The sequence below is a fragment of the Gymnoscopelus microlampas genome (assembly GCF_963454915.1).
Source record: "Gymnoscopelus microlampas genome assembly, chromosome: 14".
In the NCBI taxonomy this organism is placed as follows: domain Eukaryota; kingdom Metazoa; phylum Chordata; class Actinopteri; order Myctophiformes; family Myctophidae; genus Gymnoscopelus; species Gymnoscopelus microlampas.
The window spans coordinates 36238284-36260136 of NC_139951.1; the positions used below are offsets into that span (position 1 = coordinate 36238284).

General features: G+C 41.4%; 1 protein-coding gene across 9 annotated transcripts in view; it reads right to left on the reverse strand.

Annotated features, from left to right (window-relative positions):
- Positions 1-7315: 7315 nt before the first annotated feature.
- Positions 7316-21853, reverse strand: part of LOC311060764 (calcium-activated potassium channel subunit alpha-1a-like) — a 139796-nt gene continuing 125258 nt past the window's right edge. For 6 of the 9 annotated variants that reach the window (XM_084079087.1, XM_084079082.1, XM_084079088.1 and 3 more), the window contains 10 exons: positions 21295-21418; positions 20651-20875; positions 20289-20481; positions 18689-18802; positions 18141-18233; positions 16097-16227; positions 14310-14504; positions 13342-13460; positions 12460-12681; positions 7316-7496 (listed from right to left, as the gene is read on the reverse strand). In XM_084079087.1, coding sequence (XP_083935213.1) covers positions 7475-7496; positions 12460-12681; positions 13342-13460; positions 14310-14504; positions 16097-16227; positions 18141-18233; positions 18689-18802; positions 20289-20481; positions 20651-20875; positions 21295-21418 — 1438 coding nt within the window. In that variant the 3' untranslated portion in view covers positions 7316-7474. The remainder of the gene's footprint in view (positions 7497-12459; positions 12682-13341; positions 13461-14309; positions 14505-16096; positions 16228-18140; positions 18234-18688; positions 18803-20288; positions 20482-20650; positions 20876-21294; positions 21419-21853) is intronic. The other 3 variants (XM_084079089.1, XM_084079083.1, XM_084079085.1) reach the window with 1 other exon arrangement.

Genomic DNA, 21853 nt, shown 5'->3' on the forward strand with positions numbered 1-21853 from the left:
TTTGATTTTAGCAAACCATTGACATACTGTAACTGGCAGGAATGTCTCTGCAGCTTTTGTGCACTTCATGTGTTTATATCTGCATGTTCTCGAGTAGGGAGTTGAGCCCAGCCGCTGGCAGGAGGATCAGTGCAATAATCAACAGAGTTTCTGGTTGCCTGTGTGTAGCCGTGAGGTGTCAGACAGTAAATATTATTGGCATGCCGACAGTCTCCCCGCCGTGCCGCAGTGTGTAAAATCGTTAATAAGCAGCATGATGGGGCCCACTACATCCCCAAGGTGAGAATGCGGAGTGTTTTTACCAACCATTATCCAGAAGGGAACACCGACTGTGTCCTGTGTCGGATGATTTGTCTGGCCGTCCGCAAAGTATCTCGTGTCAACATGGGAGGATGAAGCTTAATACTGGACATCCTCTGTGCTACACGTACAAACACTGTAAACAAATGTAGGCTAATCGTCGCTCACAGCCAATGTGAAGTGGACGACGACAGTTCACAGAAATACTGCAGGAATACTGTATGTTTCCTCAGGTCCTTCCTTTGTTCCCTCAGCCCCATGTTCTCTCTGCCCTTATGTTCCCTCAGGCCCTTTGGTCCCTCAGCCATATGTTCCCTCAGCCCTATTGTTACTTCAGATCAGTACCAAAGAGGTAATGTTTTTGCCCCAGTTTGTTTGTTTGTAAAGCTGGTGGGATGTTTCGATGGCCACAAGGCTGGACTGGTCAGCAAATGCCAAGCAAGGTTCATCATATTCCCTCTTTCACATGAAGAGAAAAGTGTGTGTGTGTGTGTGTGTGTGTGTGTGTGTGTGTGTGTGTGTGTGTGTGTGTGTGTGTGTGTGTGTGTGTGTGTGTGTGTGTGTGTGTGTGTGTGTGTGTGTGTGTGTGTGTGTGTGTGTGTGTGTGTGTGTGTGTGTGTGTATTTTTGTATTCGGGGTAAAATGGCCCATTTTTAGTTATAAATCACAAAAACATATTTGTTTGCCATTTCCCTTTTGTGTTATGAATTAGCATGGTACTTACTAAGTTTCTATGGTACTTACCTATTATCTATGGCAATTACTATGGTAGTTACCTAGTGGTACTGTACTTACCAGGCCTGGAATTTCATCGTTTTAGGGACGAGGCCACTTGGCCTTTGGTGTGGTCCATTTATACATAATATAACTATCAGCAAAATGAATAAATACATTTTTTTTTTAAATTCAGAATCTCAACAAGACACTGGTGTCTAAAAAACATATTGACGGAAAAGAAGTAATGGAGAAAACTGCAATCAGCTGGCACACTGTGGCAGTGTGGACAGTGCATCAAGGCCACTGTGGTCTTAGGGAACGGGTCTTCAACATGGGGTCCGGTACCCCTAGGGGTCCTCAGTGATACTACAGGGGGGTCACCAAATCTTTGTGTGGTAGAATATATTTTTTCAAAGAGGTTTGGTGTAGAGGGAAAAAAGAGCAGAACAAGTACAGAGTGAAATGTCAAGTTTACTAAAATTAGTACACATTAACGTGAAAACATACGCTGATGATAATGCTGTCAAACATGTCTATGAATCTATCTATGAAATCTATGAAAAGGTTTAATTTGCAACACAAATGCATACAATATGTTTGAAGGGCATAAGGCCAAACCATGGCCTCCCATGAAATTTCCTGGCTGCCCTGGTTATGAAAGCATCTTCCACCAAGATGTCTGTTGAGATGGAAATGAACGCATGTGCTGTACCACACCAAGGTTAGTTATGCCATGATGTCCAAAATGCTTGTTGAAAATATGTTCTCTTCCGCTGTGTTCCAGCATGAGCTTGCAGAGTTGCTCCTCGCCACTGCTGTGGAGTCTGGCTTCCGTGGTGAGTACACTGTCATGCACACACACCAACACATTACTAGATAATCGATCTGCTTTGTTTGCATTAGTTCATGTTCTAAAAGTGTAACTTTAAGAGCTGTTTTTGGGTGCAATATAAGTCAATGAGGAGCATAATTTAAATCTATGTCAGACTTCTACCGTGTCATAACCGATTGGAGAGACCCGCTGTGATTGCCCTGTAGTCGCTGTGATAGCCAGTTGTTTCTTGTTCTTCCCTGTGTCCAACTTCATGACATGTTTTGGATTGCTGGTTAAATGCAGTTTTGAAAGTTACTTGAACCTCTATCCAACGAAAATCACATCACATTGTGTGGGAGGTGTTGGGAGGCATGGTTATTTTATTGCTGATGTTGTTTAGGATTTCTCAGACAGCGGGCATTGCTCCCAACGGGCATTGTTCCCAGCGGGCATTGGCCTCATAGTTATTGAAATATGAGGCCCATTATGAGCGCGCGACACAACGCGAGTGCCTGGAGTTTAGATCCCATAGCTTATGGGGACGGTTGGCTGAATGTGTTGCGCTCATTGATCCAGTCAGTGAACGACCTGTTGACTAAGCAACGCAGGTGGAGCTCAAGCAAACAATGAATGAACTTTAGTTTAGTTTGGTTTATTTATTAGCACATTGTAATACATTGTAAAATAGAAACAATACATATCAAAAGAAAGGAAGAAAAGGAAGAAGCCAAAGGGTTTTTTAGAATCCTCTCCTTAATAAATAAGATCATTAAAAAACATTAAAAGTTCAATAAGAACAATACAAAAGAAACTGGTGGATCATTTGAATGAAACTTTGGTGAAGTGTACTGAATGATTCAGTACTGAAAAGAACGATAATTCCCACAACTATGTTATTATTGCTCCTCACCAGTCACCTCAGCTGTCAGCTCCTGCGCACAGCTTGACAATGGCCAGTGGCACTGATTGGCTAATTGTTAGACCCCCCCCTCCCCCCCCCCCCCCCCCAATTGAGACAGCGCCGCCACTCGGGGTAAGGGAGAACGGTGTACTTGCAGCTGTCAATGCAATCCATTGGAGAGGGATCGTAAAATACCGTAGTTTCACTGGTTGACTACTGAGGCTGGAACGATTTTTTTTTCTTCTAATAATGTGTCCCGAATTGTCCTTTTTAATGTAACACATCTGCCATCTCAATATACAACCCACAATATAATAATATACTCCATCAGTGTGTCAACAGAGGTCTCTTAGTACTCTTGAAGCATTCTTTTGTATGTTAGCCTTCAGTTAGTAAAGTTAAGTTGAAATACTCTAGCATTGCTAGGAGGACTGGGCTTTGAACATGGAATCTCTGTGCTGGGAGTCTGATCATTAGACCACTACACCATCAATTAATCACTCTTAACAGAGGTTTCTTAGTACTCTTGAAGCATTCTTTTGTATTCCTTCAGTTCGTAAAGTTAAGTTGAAATAGTCCAGCATTGAACTATGCGATTTGAAAAATAATGACTATGGTACTGACTAAGGTGCTGACTATGGTACTGACTATAGTTAATGACGATGGTACTGACTATGGTTAATGACTATGGTACTGACTATGGTACTTCCCGTGGAGTTTTAGTTGCACACCCCCCAGTCCATAACTGCTGACATCAGCTGGCACTGCAGTGGGTCTGGTGAGTGACATCATAATAAGCTAAAACTGGTGCAGTTGTCAACAGCTCTTTTATGTGTTCAAAGGCTGTCTATTGTGTGTGACCCCAAGTCCAGTCATTCTTACTCTTCAACAGCTCATGGAGCGTCTGCACCACTGTTGAGAGCTTGGGAATGTATCTCCCCAGGAAATTCTTAACGGTCATTGTCTCCGCCAGGACAGACATTTTCGCCCCTGTCCGTCCGTCCGTCTGTGAGCAGCTCATCTCCAGTACCGTTGGACCGACCGGTGGGAAACTTTGCACATACACACTCCCAGTAGGCCAAGGAAGAACCTCTCACACAAATGTTTAAAATCTACCTAATGGTAGTGATATAACTGGCCGCTTCACATTTTGTGCTTCCAAAGTTTGCGGGACCCGGGTAGGCAAACCAACCTGGCAGAGACCTGTGCTCCAAGGAGGGCACTTTTCTAGTTGATCATTGATTTGATATGCTGCATGCCATTAGTGTGCAGTGGTATTTTCTCTTAATTCAGCTATTCAAAGAGGAGCTGTGGTTGTAATACAACACTGTTTGAGAAACTAATTGAACACTTTATAGCCATACCTTCTTTTTTAATTTATCAGTCGAGTCCAAAGTGAGAACAGCAAATGTAATTGCAAAAAGTATAGTTCTGATGGATTAAAACTGCTATAGTTTTGATCATCTAAAACTAAAGGCTCCCAATGAAAGTGTAAAATGTGGGTGCAGAGTAAAGATGTTCTAACAGATGGTTTTAAACAATAATCAAAATCTTAGCTTTTTAATGAACACTGATCATCGGTGGATGTATGTTGTGGATTTTCATCTTTTGACCTGTGACCTCCCCCTTCAACTCCGAGGTGGACCCGATTAGCTCCGTAGCACCATAGTGGGGGAAGCAAGCCCCCAGAACCCAGTGGTTGCATTGAAGCGCATTGGACATGCTGGCCATTCATAGGTACTGCAGCTGGGGCCACTGTACAGTAACGAGCGAAAACGGTTTCGACCAATGGGCTCGACTCACACGCTTGCGCGCGGGGCTGTGCACAGAAATGGCGCTCAGAAGCCCCAAATAGGCCTCGCACAACACATTTCCCAACCCGGAAGAAGGGGTGATTTCGGCCCATGCGCTGGGTGAGCACTTCAATGCAAGTGAATGGGAGGGGATATCCGGTGCCCTCTCTATTATTTTTAACTCTATGGGGGGAAGAAAATCACAAAACCACATCATCTGCAAACAGTCGTGATTCTCAGCAGCAGAGGGGCAGTGCATTATAGTGTTGAGGGAACATAGGGTCTAATTTAGGATGGAACCACATTTTCATGAGGGTATAATTCGGATGAAAAATATGTCGTGTTAGGGATTGAGGGAACATATGGCTGAGGGAACATAGGCATGACACTTGATTGACAAGCTTGCAACGCTTTGCAGATGTGTTTGATTGTGCGCTTGTAGATCTACTATTTTTGGTGTGACACCCTGGAACGCTGGAGCATATAGGCAATAGAATACTGAATATTGAATTGAATTATAGGACACAATACATCAGCTTTTATTTTGTGAAAATACAAAATGAAATCATGTACAAGTTATTTACAAACCTATTTTTACAAGACAATATAATGTAATTATTATTGGGTATTATGACATAGTCAGAAATATTAACTTAGCACTGTCATTGTATACACAACTCAATGTGCTAAAGAAAAATGCACGCACAAAATAAAACAAACTAGACTGCAATGCCAAACGCCTTTTTCAATCCCACAGATATTATGTCAAACAAGTATACACTAAAAAGGAATATTTTACATAAAGCTATACTTTTTTGAACAGTATATAAATGCCAACAAACAAGTTTCTTAGATTTTTCTTGATTAATTACCATATTTTAAAAACAGCTTTAAGACTTTATTCAAATTAAATGCAACAGTTCCAGTCTCGTCTCCAGCGCAACGCGTGACCTTTGATTATTTTACAGCTAAAAAAAAAATCAAGTTTCAAAGACTCATTTTAGAATAACTGCATAAAAAAATTAGCTGGCAAAGATGGAAAGTAAAAAGTAAAGTACATTTCTGAATGTCAATGTAAAAGTAACGCCACAAAGCCTCTTTTCGCAGCAGTGGGTCTTGAGCCCTCCTTTGGCTTGGCATTGCCTGGCACATTAAACTTAAGAGAGTAGAAGTTAGCCCTTAATGAAAAAGGGAGAGAGCGCTTAGATGTTGCCTGTGTCATAAAAAAAAAAAGTCATACCCTCACCACGTTTAAATCAAAGGTTGGTCGGTAGATTACACTGTGAAGTATTTTCGATCAACTTTTGAGTTTTACAGATTTTGTTTTTTGCGTGTGCTGCTTTCATCGCTCATGAAGCTGCAGTAACCGACTGCAGTGCCAACGCAGCAGGGTTCTATTACTTTAATAAGACATGATGAATAACTATTCTTGGCTGAGCATTGTGTTCTCATTTGCTAAAAATCCCCAAACCATAAATGATCAGTGCTTCAACAGATGTATGTAAATTGTTTGTTTTATGAGTATGACCAGCTGTGATTGATCACCAGGCTGATTTATCTAAAGCTGTCAACAAAACTGTCTTTTTACGTTCCTGTTGATAGAGGCCAATATGATGGAGCTGTTATTAGAGTATAGAGAAAGCCATGAACAATTGCTGATTATATGGCATTGGGATTGGTTCATGGAAAAGGTGCAAGCACTTAAATGCCTCTAAAACAATACTGTGTCAGGCAGTGCTTCTAGCCAAAGGAGGACTCTTAAATGCCCACTTCATGCGATTTGTGGCTTTCACATTAACAGCACATGAATTGAGATGTCATATGGTATGAGGCGATATCGTAATTATTGACGTGGCTGTCTGTGGTATCTTAGCAGGTTAATGGCTCTTCAAATCAAGCATTTTTCATGGCATCACAATAACTCATTGAAACGGCTCCATCACATGGGCTATTGAATTGACTGGACAATCAGCACCTTAAAACATCTCGTTCAGTTATCTTCCTGGCAGAGAACTACTGTTCTACTGCAGTCCAAACTTAAGAAGATTCCTGTTGTTGTTGTTTTTTGGACATCACAACCAGACAGAAGAGATATGAAAACATTGACATCAAACCCGATTTAGAAAAGCAAAGGTAAGACAATAAAATGCTCAAAAGTATAAGGCAGGGGCCAAACACCATTTTGAAATGAACATTGGCCAACTGTGACAAATGTTGTGAAGTACAGCAGCTTCAAATGGCAAAGGATTTACTGAGAGTCAGTCACGTACATAGGACCTGCAGCTGGATGTAACATACTGTACAGAATACCCACAATAAAATCTGGATAAAATATGCTATACTTGTTCAGTGACAGCAAAAAAGGCAACATTTACAATCACAAAAATGTAACCCAGTAATCATATTAATCATGTGTAGTGAGCATTGACAAAATACCTTGCATTGCTATTATCATTGAAGTGACCCTCATCCCCCCCAAAAGATTATTACATAAAAAAAAAGAAATCATGGAATCTAGTCACTGGTAATAAATACAGTTGTGCAAAAGAACTGCAGAATGTTTGTGACATTAGGCTATGATTGTCTTCATTTCCGTTTTACTATTAATTATATTTATAAGTATAATTTGAGAACTGTACAGGGGAATGAGATGGGTGGGGGTGGGGGGGGGGTGTTAATGTGTCGCGTGTCATCGTGTTGGGTGTGTGTCTCTTCATGACATTGATATATGATTGTTGCGGATAAGACGATGTTGCAAACGCTTGATGAGTGTGCCTGGTGCCTTCTGGGAGTCTTGCCATCTGTACGGGTTCAGCACTCGTCTGCCACTTCTCTGATGGTCGGGATCAGGTTGCTTGTGGACTTGTACTGATTGACGTGTGGTTGGCGGGGAGAATGTTCACAGACTTGGATCTGTATGTCCCTTGGGTGCGTGACTGCGTGTCCTCTTCATCTGTAAACCATGTCTTTTCTGAGGAAGAGACCAAAATCATACAGAGACAGAAGGAGGGACATCAGAAAGGTTAATGCTTCATGTTGGTTCACTGAATTCTCGCTCGCTTCGCTTCTGTTTCAAGTGCATTGGGAGGGTACATTGGGATTCAGAAAGTAAAACAATATATATACTCCAGTGAAGGAATTAAAGACAAGCTGGTTTGATGTCCCAGTGTCCCAATTTTCACCTGTAGAATACACACTATGTCAAACCCATGAGGTTCATGCCGCGTCTGTTAACATGCCGTTTTGTGGGTTTGAAGACATGCAATCCCAATGTTAGTTCACTTATTGTCACACCTTGTAGCATTAAATTAAAAGGTTAATGATGAGGACAATCAAATGGAACAATGTGAGCATATTCATACTCGGGAAGCCTTAGTTTTTGAGAGGCTTACAACTTTGGCTTGATGCAACCTGCTTTCCTCGCAGAATGTCATTTATATTCTGGCACAGTAACCCATCCATGATTCAGCCGCTTGGCAGTGTCCATAGACATGGACTTTATGAGGACTGAACCACTTTCAACCTGGATATTCCAAAATAGCCGAACTACTGTACAAGTTCACAGTTGTGAGCCTATTTTCGCCACGCTACACCATCTTATGTTATGGCAAGGTATAAAATAGTGCTTAATTTTGCAAGACATACAAATTCAAATACAAAGGCCAAAACTACTATAGAGTATATCAAATATTGAAGTGGCATCAAACCGTAAGGTTCATTCAGTATCACACCACCTTCAGTCAAGCCTACTGTATGAGGCATGACAGAAATTATGTATAGGTAATAAATGTCATTCGGAAACACCGAACTACAGTTACCATTGCTTTGCTTTCATTTAGAAAGCAAAAAAACAAACAAAAAGATACCTCTTTATTGGAGGCATTATTTCATATCATGCATAGTCATTCACTTCCATACCGTGGCCCACTCTATTCATCCTTGTTGTACTTTTGAAAAAGAAAGTGGTACGCTAAATGTAAGCTGTAAGATGCTTCAGCCATGCTACTGTAATATGATCACTGACAACAGAAACTGTACCGCAGGATCAGCAAAAAGTACATAAATGGCAGATGTTGTTGACATTACAGCACATCTGGATGTAGAGTAGGTTAAGCGGTGTTGTGACGCTATTACACATGCTAACCATCGGAAGAAAGGAAGAAAGAATAAGACATGGATCATGTCAGGAGATTAGTGAGTAGGATTAGTAGGCATCTCAACAACCACTTGAACCCTAGAATCCCTATACAATGCGTCGCAATGCAATGCGCTGTGAGCTTGTACAGTAGATCAGCTATTAGCTTGTAGATCAGCACAGAGCCAACTCAGGTCAAGTTTACAATGTATAGGAGGGTTTTAGCAGAAGCTCCAAGCAGCCGCCTTGCATGCATGCCCGTTTCCAAAGCAAATGGAGGATAAGGTTTTATGTTTCAGCTGCAATTGAACCCAATGAGCTGCATGCAACTTGCATACCAAACCTGTCTTGTACTTTTGGAATACTGAAATTTGCACAGAATAAATGTTTGCATTGTCATGTGGGATCTACGTAGGCGTTTCTGCAAGACATACAATGGAGATTAATATTGTGCAATTAACAACACAGTACGTGTTGTTCACATGGTCTTGTATTGTACTAGCAATTGATAGCAGTATCATTGAGCAGCTGTTCAAAACAGAACTTCTCTTTGATGTTTAAGCCTGGAGTCAAACAATTTAGTCAAGCATGCAATATGTCCACACAGATCTATATGTCCTTTATGAACAACTCTTACTGTACATGTATGTATATAAAATTAACTGGGAATGTTTCTGTTCTGTTTTATAAGGCAGAATAACAATAACTGCTAAGACTGTAGGGGAATTTCCACAGTTGGCAAGATAATCTCACATAGTTGTGTTTCATTTGAAGATTTATGACACAGTATTGTATGTTCGCTATTGTAAAAGCTATTTAAAAAGTATTCCATACTGACTTGTCGTATGTCATAAAATATAGAATCAATTACAAATGGCACGTTAACATATGAAGATAAGGTAGATGGATCTTTATTTGGAATGGTTGCAGTTTGTCACTTTTAGAACCAAAAAATAAAGTCATATATCACTGTTTATACCATGGCCACGGAGAATACTCAATTCTGATTGTCCGAAAAGTGTGCAATATTTTCAGCCAACAAGCCTTTGGGGGAACATGCTTGTGTACAGCATGTGTGTAAAAGGCCAGGCGTAGTTTCCAAGAGGTTATATATGCTTCTCTCACTTGCAGGAGTAATAAAGTAAGGTTATCAAAGATAGTGCCAATGCAGAAGTTCTATTTTAAAAGCATATCGCCCCCAAATATGAATAAACTTCAAATTGTTGGTACTGTAAGTGGCCATGGTATAAGCGGGATAATCAACTCTGAGCTGAGCATTTATTGAAAAATAATACACTGTCAGTGGTGGACAGTAACAAAGTACATTTAATTGAGTACTGTACTTAAATTTCTTTAGTGTAATTTGAGCGTTTACTTGAGTGTTTATATTTTGGGATATTTATGACTTTCACTACATTTCAAAGACACTTATAGATGCTATTTTCACTATTATTGGTATTTTTTGAAAATGTCTAGAAAAGCTGATTTGTTTTAGAAAGGCTGTTAAAAAGAATGTACTTTGTAATTTGCACTTTTGAATACTTAAGTATTTTTTTAAAGCATGTACTTCTGAAGTATTTTTAAAAGCTAGTACTCCTGTACTCCAGAGATATTTGACCAGGAGCAGGCTATCTATTCTATACCTTGACTCAAGCACTGGGGTTGAGTGCTTTGCCCACCACTGTCTGTGTGCATCATGAGTTGATTATGCCTTATGTATAGTGTAGTACTCAGGCAGTAGATTTAAAAATTGTTGCCTTCTGTTTGGATGTCAGCGGAAATTACTATAAAAAAAGGCCTTTAAGAAGACAAACTTAAATGTTTTATACAAGATACCCATTTAGAGATGCATTAAAAAATAATACAGACCGTTAAGACAAGTAATTTTAGTGATATTAGGTATTATGTAAAATATATAGTATATTTTATGTGCAGTTCAAGTACAACATAGTTTAAAATAAACCATCTGCAAAACACATTTTAGCGTGGCTAAAAGACAGTTAAAATGAGATGAAACAGAAAGAATGACTCAGTGACCACTACAACAGAACAGAAAATTGTTAACACAAGGAATAACATAGACAGTGAAAGAAATGTAACACTTTGCAATATTTTTTCCCTCCCAATTGTACTGTACAGTATAGCTACCAGGATACGTTGTGAATTATTAACCACATGAACCCTAGCGTCAATATATCACATTTGGTGAAAAAATACACATGTGTTGTGCGCTTGTAGATTGGCTATTTCCGGCATAGAGATTTGGTGTAGAGGAAAATAGGAGTGGACCAAGTACAGTGTAGAGCCCTGGGGGATCCCGGTCAATAAAGCATAATAGGGTTTAAGACCGGGAACGCAGCATCTGTGTCATTTTTAAGATTTCTTTGGCTATTCGAAACTAGCAGATCTGCAAGCTCATAGTGCGGCACTCTGTGCTTGCAGATCTGCTATTTTTGAAAAATCGAGAAACTTTATGCAAATCTTTGAATATATATATATATATTATATATACATTTTTAACTCAATCTTTGCTTCTGGGGGAGGGCTCCGCGGACAAATACATATCATTTTGGGGGTCCTTGACATGAAAAATGTTTGAGAACCACTGATATATAGAAAAATACGTTTTTTGTTTTTTAACTGTTAGGATTTAGAAGACATTTGTAGAATCCCCCTGAAGCAAAGATTTGAGTTAGATGTTAATGTTCGCTTTGAAAAATATATACATTCAAAGATTTGCAAAAATGTTCAGGATATAAAAGAAAAATAGCAGATCTCATAGCGCGGCACTCGGTGCCGCACAATGAGCTTGTAGATCTGCTATTTTTGAATAGCCAAAGAAATCTAAAAATGACACACAGATGCGTTCCCGGTCTTAATGGGTTAAGTGGTGAAAAGAAATACTTTCAGTTATAACATTATGGTTGAGATATCAGAAAGAAGACCATCTTGGCTCAGAGAAACAAATACATTTATGGTCAAAACATGTTAACTCTTTCTTCTCTGAGGCATACAGTAGTATACTGCACTGTGCCGTATTCTGTATGGTTGAGTGCAATATTGAATCTGTAATGTTGCAGATAGTCTCTCAAGAGATAATGTACATGTTGTCTCCCACAATTTTCAAATGCTTCCGCCTAACAGTCTGTACTTCGGAAGCTCTGAAAATTAGTAGAAAATATAGAGGATGTCACATAATTTCCCCACTTCTGTTTTGCATTTGCAGTCTCACAAAAAAAAATGGAAACCAAATTAGTAGCCAGCTAGCTAGCTGCTTAGCATAAATGGAAATTCTAAAATATATTTTAAAGATGTTTTGATGACTGGTCGAATCCCCTTCCAGTCTGAAGAGCAGATCACAGGTTTAGGGATATCTTTTACTATGTGGAATTACAGACTCTCTGTAGCATCTATCTATCTATCTATCTATCTATCTATCTATCTATCTATCTATCTATCTTTCATTTGAGGATTGTGGAAGAGGCAGTCTGGCTTGAGTGATTATTCTGTGTGGTTGAACGCAATATTGAATCCGTCATGTTGCTGATTGGGATGTTACATTTGAGCGAATGTATCAAGAAAGACTCTGTAAAAGCGGTGGACGGCTCTTACAAGTCCCGTTTTTGGTGCTGTACACATGGTACACATACTGTACATAAGACATTCACGTTAACAAACACACCCATACACAGACATGCTAGGACCGATATGAAAAACGGACACAAAGAGCAACAAAGCTGTTGGCAGGCACTGTTCACAGACATAGAGAGAGTCGGACGGGGGTTAAAGGGGAACATACTTTTGTTTGTCCCGTGAGTCTCTGCTTTTGGCGCGGTTGCTGCGGTTGGTGGTGGGGATGGAGTGGACGGAGGAGCTTTTTTTACTGGAGGAATGAGACGAATGGGACAAGTGTGACAGGCTGGTCCGCGATTGGCCAGCGTTGTGGTCGAACTGCATCAGGCAGAATATGAGGTCGGAGGGAACTAGCTCAAACGCGTACGGTGGGTTGGTGATGACATACCTTGGAGGAAAGACAGAAGAAGAGTGTTGAGTTAACGGAGTGTATACAGTATTCATTTGACTAATTTGAAGGCTTCAGAGTCAACCACTTAAGAGTGATTCATATTTTTTGTCGTACAGCGGTGTGGTGTCACACGTAATTGTTTTTGCCTATAATGACTTGTATAATGTCTTCAACGTTTTCCAGCCAAGGACCCCTTAGCTGAGAGAGAGATGAAGCAGGGACCCCCACTACTTATTGGATTCATGTTAATGTGTATTTTTTACATTTAACCACTTAAACCCTCAATACTTTGTAAACTTGACCTTTGGCTCTGTATTTGGTCTGCTCTTTTTTCCCTCTACGCCAAAAATAGCAGATCTGCTTGTGAGCTTGTAGATCGGCTATTTTTGGCGAATGTAACCCCCAGAATAGGGATGCTAGGGTTCAAGTGGTTAATGTAGCCTATAAAAAATAAAAAATAAGATCCTATCACACACATATTTGGCAGCCCCCCTGCAGTATTTCTGAGGACCCCCTAGGGGTCCCGGACCCCCTGTTGAAGACCCCTGCCCTATAGGGACACCATGCTGAAAGTGGTCAAACACTTGACACAATGTTGTTTATTTCTTTCTTTTTATTACAAAAGTCTGGCACCGAACATAACATAACAGAACTCACCGTTTGGTACACAGGCTTTGTTGGTTCAGATGTGCGTCTCGTAGTCGATAGATGCCGAAGCACAGCATGTTATATGTTTTTAATGCTTTACAAAACAGGTCACCGTAACATCCACCATCCTGAAAGACAAGGACAAACATTCAGTACTGTCTACATTACAACATAGACTGTCTAAGGAGCATGCGGTTAATAAAATGCATACTGCACAAATACTATACTTTAATGTCACATTTTCAATACCAATGGCTATATATTTTTATTTTTTTTCTAGAAATACAGTGTGGCAAATACAGTTTATTTGATTGTGTTTTTGTTATAGGCATTTTAAATCCCTTTAGCACAGACGTATGGGTTCTTAATCTCTCTTGCCAAGGTGTCTTAAATCTCCACATCACAGCTACAGTAGCTCCCCCTGCTAGAGAACATGAGCTCACAAGGATGTTGTCGCTGTCGGGCAGAAACCTTGTATCTCCATATTTCAAAAGTTTCTTTTTCGGTAGATTAATGCTCTACTACTTCATACACAAAAGTAGCACAAAAGTAGCTGATCTACAAGTTCACAACAAGCGTTGCAAGCTTCAACTGTAGATCTGTGATTTTTGCTCTTTTAAAAAAAAAATGTTGGTCAAGTCTGTCTGTGGGTTCTACACATTTGAACCAGTGAAAAGTACTAACCACTTAAACCCCATTATGGTTGACTGGAGTCCCTCAGGGCTCTATACTAGTGTTTTTTCATTTTTCTGTTATTCTGCGACACGTTGTGAGCTTGTCAATTTGCTATTTTCTGCGAAAGCTTTCCCCACATTACGGATGTTGGGGTTTAAATGGTTAACGAGAGCTTGTGACTAAACTACACTGGATCCATTGGAACACAGGTTGTTTTTTCCCCCCATTTGGACATACATACAAGGTTTCCACCCGACGGCAACGATGTGCTCAACCCGCAGGTGACAGGACCAGTCACTTACCCCCAGGTCGGCAAAGGGCCCGTCGTACAGGGCTAGCTGTGCGACACGACACCTGTCCCTGTTGGCCAGTGTCTGCGGCGTGCTGTAGCCACCTCGTAATGCATTCTCCTCCGCCAAGAGCCCCTCAAGCTCCGGAGTAGCCCCGCCTGTTACCAGCGTCCGGATCAGGGTGAGGATATTATCGTTGAAGTATGTCTGAAGAGATGAAGGTGGAGAGCAGAGAAATCCTTAAGCAAACACCACCAAAGTCACAACTGAATCTACTCAAAGTGCCAGCCGGTCTGAGTGGTGCTATCGAGCCCCGGCCTGTCGTGTCACATTGCCCCGCGCGCAGAGTGAAAAGACAGCGGAATCCAATTACCACGGGTTACTTTCACTCCCATCGGAAAGAGAGTCAGAGCGTCCTTACACACATTCGTTCTGTCCAGGTATCTCTTACGGCCAAAACACGGGACACTGATATGACAGACGAGTGGGCAAGAATGGAACAAAAGTGGATTAAGTCTGCATTAAATCTGTGGATATGTGTGACCGTGCATTTCCTTACTTAATGCCTCTTCATAACACGCGGGACGTGGCTTTGTTTCCATTAACAAGCAAGGGCAAATGCCTGCCCTTTCCCTCGTGGTGCAGTCCTCTGTCTCTCCCTGCCTGTGCAGCACAAGTGACATCTCCCTCGGCTGCTGACAGCACTATTGACCAGGATGATGGATGAGGGCTGTCCATTAGGTAGCATTACCTTTGTCTGCACCGGGGTGCACTTGAAGGCAGCTTTGTTCTAACCTCACTCAAAGTGAAAGGTGGACAAATGAAGCTATCATACCTGGTACAAGTGCCAGTCTTGTCTCCTATTGTTTCAACGGGGGCAGAGGATACCAACATTAGTTTTTTTGTGTGTAAGATCTACCTACACCACTAAAATCCTGAGGGTTACTATTAATATTTGAGATCATTTAAAGACTCCCCTCTCCATCACTCTGTGAATCCTCTTCCGTGAGAGGCAATCTAAGGGGTGATTAGTAGCCTACTCTTTGCACACCGAAATTTGCCGATCTACAAGATTGCAACGTGTTGCAACTAAGCTTGTAGATTGGATTTTTATCCAATCAGGATAGAGAAGTCAGTCAGGATACAGATTAAACAAGTGCAATTGGAAGTGATGGCACAAATAAATGAGCAGACACAATTGGAACTGGAACACTATAAAAATGAAGCTGGTAAATGGGTACTCTCTCCTGATTGGCTGAAATGTTGTCACCTACCTGAAAATGTTGTTTAAACCAGTGGTTCTCAAACATTTTCATGTCAAGGAACCCCAAATTAATATGTATTTGGCCACAATGTAGAGAAACCTAGGGTTCAGCTGAGCACATTGGTTCTCAATCATGTTAACCACTGTAACCATTATTTTATATTTTGGCTATTAAAAAATAGCAGATATACAACCTAACAGCGTGTCACTATGTTGTCCGGCTGAGCGGATATCGCGTAGTGCGTCACTTCGTGCCGCGCTATGCGCTTGTAGATCTGCTATTTTTCTAAAATTGTGAAAATTTGTGCAAATCTTTGAATATCCACTCCCTGGAACAAAAGTAGTTTGAGATGGGGGTCGGCGACCAAATACATATGATTTTGGGGGTCCTTGACATGAAAAGGTTTGAGCACCACTGATATACGGTAGCAACATAGGTTTTTCAGAAAACTGTTAGGATTTAGAAGACATTTGTAGAATCGGCCTCAGGTCTAAATGGGTTAACTCAGCCATAAATAAGTCTGTGAAGACTTACAGCACTCATAAGTGAGTCCAGAACGCTGACAGCGAAGGCCGTCCCACAGGCGAAGGGCTGAGTGAGGTACAACTCTGTGTCGGGATCATCATCGTCGTCTTGATCCAGGAACTGAACGTTGGAGTCATTCACTGGACGGGAAAAATAAATACAATAAAAAGATTAAACCACATACTGTACGAACCCTATTCTGGGTGTGTCATAATACAGTAGTCGAACATTCGGCGAAGATAGCTGATCTACAAGCTCACAGCGCCACGCCACACGTTGTGAGCTTGTAGATTGGCTATTTACGGCGAAAATATATGGGGAAAATGCAGGAAAAAGGCGGGGAGCAAGTATAGATCCCTGGGGGACCCCGGTCAGTGAAGTGCACAGGGTTTAAGCAGTTAATTGCGCAGTTTGACTTTGCTTGTGCAAATCCTGCGCAATGAACCAAACCACACGGAATGAAATCCAGAAATGAAAAGCAGGCACTGTCTACTTGAGTGTGTAAATACTTTTATCATTTCATACACAGAACACATCAGCAGTGAAGTTTCAGTGAAAGACAAAATGCTCGACAGCAGAATACACGTCGATAGATTCAGATATGGACTGCATTAACAATCACTATATGATTTGGCAGTGTTTTGGTAATTTTGCCCAAATCTCCAATTCTTCATAGAACTGAAATACATGTCAGTCTGTTTGGTTTTGTGTTAGGCATTGCATGGGGCCAAATCGCCTCTGCCACATTCCATATCCAGGCAATTCATGCACACGCTGATGACACCATGCATATTGTCAGAGCTCCCAGGCTTTGATTCAAAGCAATAAGTCGTCCCGAGGTCAATATCAGCAACGCCAATATGCCATTGTTTGTCTTGTAAATCCATGACAGGAGCGCCAATTACTTGTACTAGCGTGTCAAAACAAATGAAAGTATCCCATTGCCCTAGAAGGCTTTTTCTCTTTTTTTTTCTCCTCCCCTCTCTCTCTTTTTTATAAAAAAATGTACGGATAAAAAAGAAAGCATGCACAGAAGGCGGAAGAGCATAATGATGTCAAAATTAGTTTGAGGAGTGCTACTTTTTATGAGGCATGCTGCGAAAAAAATTAATGTCAGTCATATTGACATGGCTGAGATGAAAGAAAGGCGCTGGCCACAGAATATGATCCGACAGATGATGTTATGAAAACAGCCACAAGGACTTCTGAGGGATCAAAGGCCTTGCAATTCTTGACAAAAATAAAGGAGGGGAGGAGGAGAAAAAAAAAACATATACACATAGTATATGACTTGAGATAGCGGTTCAAAACAAGACAGGCAATTTCAACCATAACCAAGGATGAGAATGTGTTCAAAGTGGTGCTGCAGTATGCGAATATGGACTCTGCTTCTTTTTGCAGCCAGACAATCAAACGGGAAGCTGAAATGGCGACTAGAGCCAGACCGACATATCGGTCTGGTCGATATATATGAGCAATTATTTGTTTTTTTTGACAATGTCGGTATCAGGAATTATTGAACCCATTAAGACCTGGAACGCATCTGTGTCACTTTAGATTTCTTTGGCTATTCAAAAACAGCAGATACACAAGCTCATAGCGCGGCACCGAGTGCCGCGCTATGAGCTTGTAGATCTGCTATTTTTGAAAAATCTTGATTTTTTTTTTTTTTTATGTTTTTCCAAAAACTGTTAGGATTTAGAAAACATTTTAAAGAATCACCTCAGGTCTTAATGGGTTAACTGATGTGTCCCAATTTTTTACCACTTTTAACCTGGCGTCCCCAGTTTTTTTCCATGTCATTATACAGTTGGCAAACAGATTCAGACCTGCAAACTCACAGTGCATCGTGACGCATTGTGAGCTTGTGTGAGCTTGCCACGGCCCCACAGGTTGAGAACCAGTGATTTGAAATTAGAACGTGAAGAGAACCACTGGACAAGGATTTGAAGTTTGGACCCCAAAAAATGTGCGATCGGTCGGGCTCTATAACGGCGACAGTAGCGTAGTAGTTAGAAGTCTGCAGTGCAGGACAGAGGCACACACTCCTTACCCAGCTCAGTAATCATTTGTATGCTGGTCCCACTGCATTTATCCTGACTGAATGAAATCACAGGCAGTACTTTGCCTGGTTTCACTAATGGTGCTAGACAAGTGTTAGGGGGGAAAAACAGTTACTCAAGCAACAAGGAGAAAGCAAAACACATTGAGAGACTTGCATATTTAGTGTGGTTAGTATTGGGCTGACAACTTGTAAATATCAAAAACTCATCTACTGTACACACATCTAATTAAATATTTAACCGGAATACACCTTGGTATGTATACATATACTCTATGTATACAGTACATATACTATATACAGATGTGTGTGTGCGTGCGTGTGTGTGTGTGCGTGTGTGTGTGTGTGTGTGTGTGTGTGTGTGTGTGTGTGTGTGTGTGTGTGTGTGTGTGTGTGTGTGTGTGTGTGTGTGTGTGTGTGTGTGTGTGTGTGTGTGTGTGTGTGTGTGTGTGTGTGTGTGTGTGTGTGTGTGTGTGTGTACACATTGCACATTGAACAGAATATGAGCACATGCAAATTCATATAGTAGGGAGGTATACCTAGTTCTGTTATGATGGGGATATTTGCCCCGGTTGTGATGGAACTCTGTCTTACTAATCCATGGACCGGACTGTTCTCTGGAGAAGATCTATCCATACCCGGTGGTGTGAAACCTAAACACACACACACACACACACACACACAGTCAGACACACAGACGTTGTATTACTATACTTGTATGCAAATCCACATTTTAGGACAGAAGTTGTATAAATGGCATTAAAAAACAAAAAAGAACCCCCTGAAGCCTGATTCATAATTACAGTTGTTGTGCCGCGGTATCGTTCACCGAAAATAAGCAATCTACAAGCTCACGGTGCACAATGCAGGCACACTGAATATACACCAGGCTCAACTACAACCCAAAACCCCTAAACCTAACTTCTAAATGGCTAATCATAACTCCAACCCCAATGTTTTCCTAATTGCGGAAAGAGCCTTTTAGAGCCTAACTCTAAAAACATTTTTATGTTTTTGAAATTCTACTGTTTGTGGGGATATTTGGCCCCCACAATTATAGTACTATACACACACACACACACACACACACACACACACACACACACACACACACACACACACACACACACACACACACACACACACACACACACACACACACACACACACACACACACACACACACACACACACAAATCAGGAGAACACATCTCTCAGTGCATTATTCATCAGTTTATGAAAGGATACTGACACTGGTATCTCCAGTGGTGCGCTGATTGAACAAATAGGTTGGACTGTTTCATCCATTCTTGGTTATTTGTAAGACCAAAAGTTGCTGAGTGAGGTGTTACAGTATCTTCTCTGAGAGGGTTCGCTATTAGTATACGGTATGTATAATAGATGTGACATATTGCTCATGTTGTTTCCTTTAGAATGTCTCAGCGTGGTCTCAAAACCCTTTTATGCGAGGAAAAAAAGGGGAGAACGTACATACAGTACGGAGCCATGAAATAGAAAATAAGTGACACAAGATGGAATTTAAATTGACTGCCTCAGACTGACAAGTAAGCACATTAAATCGGTGATGCTCTATGCATTATACATAGGCCATGTTTGACATCCATCATTTACTGCTGACTAAGACAAATGCTAGGTCATACATGTATTAGATGAAAAACAAAATTGACAGGACCCATCCCCCCCTCCCCCCAGCCCCGGTCAGAAGGTTTCTAAAAGCATTACACGGAATGACCATTAGTGAAGGCCATCCGCATCCACACGAGTGTCCTGGCTGTTTCACGGAGAGATGCATCAATATTCATTGTAGCAATACTCATAAATTACGCACGCGTTATCCTTATTTATGTTATTCTTTCCAAATGAGCACCATAAGAGTTTCCTACAAAACAGAGGCCATCAACTGTTTGAGTGCCAGACTTTGTGACACTGCCTGCGTTTGCGTTGCCACCAATTAGGTTTTGTGAGGAAACCGGTTGTTACAGTAACCTGAGGAATAGTCACTAGGGTTTACTGTCAAAAACAATGACACCAGGTCAGCCACGCAGTGAGGGATATTCTCTCTGCCAGGGCCCTGTCCCTTCCAGGCAGTGCAGTGAACTATGATAGGGCACTCCTTACCTTGGGAATTAGCCTGCAAGACCCCGATGCTGTCGTCAAACAGCATGGACTTGATGTTGAGCGACGCCAAGATGCATTCTTTGTCCTGCAGTGACGCGTCGTCAATATTGTTCTGATTGGCGGACAGGATGACACACATGTCGCAGAGGTTGATGTTGACAGCCCTCAGATCAGCGCGACTCAGCGGCGTGCCCTTTGAGAGGAAGTGGAGAGAAGGAAATGACAACAAACTTTCTTTCTCCCACCGGTATAAACAGAGACGTGACCTGTACCGATTTCAATTCTGTCTACTGAACTTTTATTGTGCCTGTGGAGGTGAACCTCGTACCATTATGAGTAATAAGTGACTCCATTGTACTCACGGGCAGGATTGAGATCTTTGGGAAATTGTGAAGGGTCTCCCACTCTCTTTTCAAGTACTCCAGGGATCCCACGAACACAATGGGCTTCAGTTCGTGGTAGTGAAAGTTGCTCGCTCTCAGAGGCATCACGAGATTCCGGAGACCGACCAACGCCGATTTCACGTCGCCAAATATGCAGACGACCACATGGCCACTCAGAACAGTCATGGCCGCCTCACTCCGAGTCTGAATGGAAGAGGAAATGCAGGAGGAGGAAATAATAATTTCTTGTCTTTGACAGGAAATATTCAGCATAAATTGGTTTTATGATTCTTCCTTGTGGATGTTTGAACGTTCGCTCCCCATTCAGTCGGCTAGTGTTCACAAAGTCAACGTCCGATGGAAAATTTGCACACAACATATGACTGTAATAGGCTGTGAAAGTAATTTGCAAAGTGGCATATGTATTAGTGTAAGAAATGTTCTATGTACAGGGGCCCCGTTATTGCAAATGACATGTCAAACACCTCATTACGAAGTGTTTAAGTGCCCTGTCAACCTCTGCTGGTGCTTTGTGACATGACACATCTGTCACCGGGGAGAGAGAGGAGTGTCGGGGACAAATGACGTGCGTGCGGACTGCGGAGTGAGAGTACTGTACCCACCAAGATGACCTTCTCGATGTCTTTGGACGGGCACCAGTGAAACATCCCTGTGGAGTCGTATTTCTTTACATTCATGTCCATGCTGTCCATCTGCTCGCCACCGGGGATGAGTAAGGGGTCATGCCTAATCAAACAAAAGGGAGAGGGGGGCACACACACACAGGCATTGAAAGTGATCCTATCACGTTTTGACTAAATTAGCCGCGGCTCGGCATTTGAATGCTGCAGTGAGATTATTACGTGATAAATCATCATTTATAGGTGGCCAGAAATGATTACGGAAACATTGAGGACTGGTTGTGTGTCTGAAATAAAGCATTTCATGCACACAGTTCACCTTCAACATGGATATTAAGTCATTATAATATTATGATGACTATGCACAGTAGCATAATTTGGTCACATGCCTTGAAAACCTACAGCCCTGAAATTGAACATTAGTTCATATCATGTGTTTCCTTTGGTGAGGGTGTTGACCACTTAAGACCAATACATCTACACGCTCAATACACATCGTGAGGGGATGTGTTCAATTCAATTCAATTTTATTGTCGCAAAA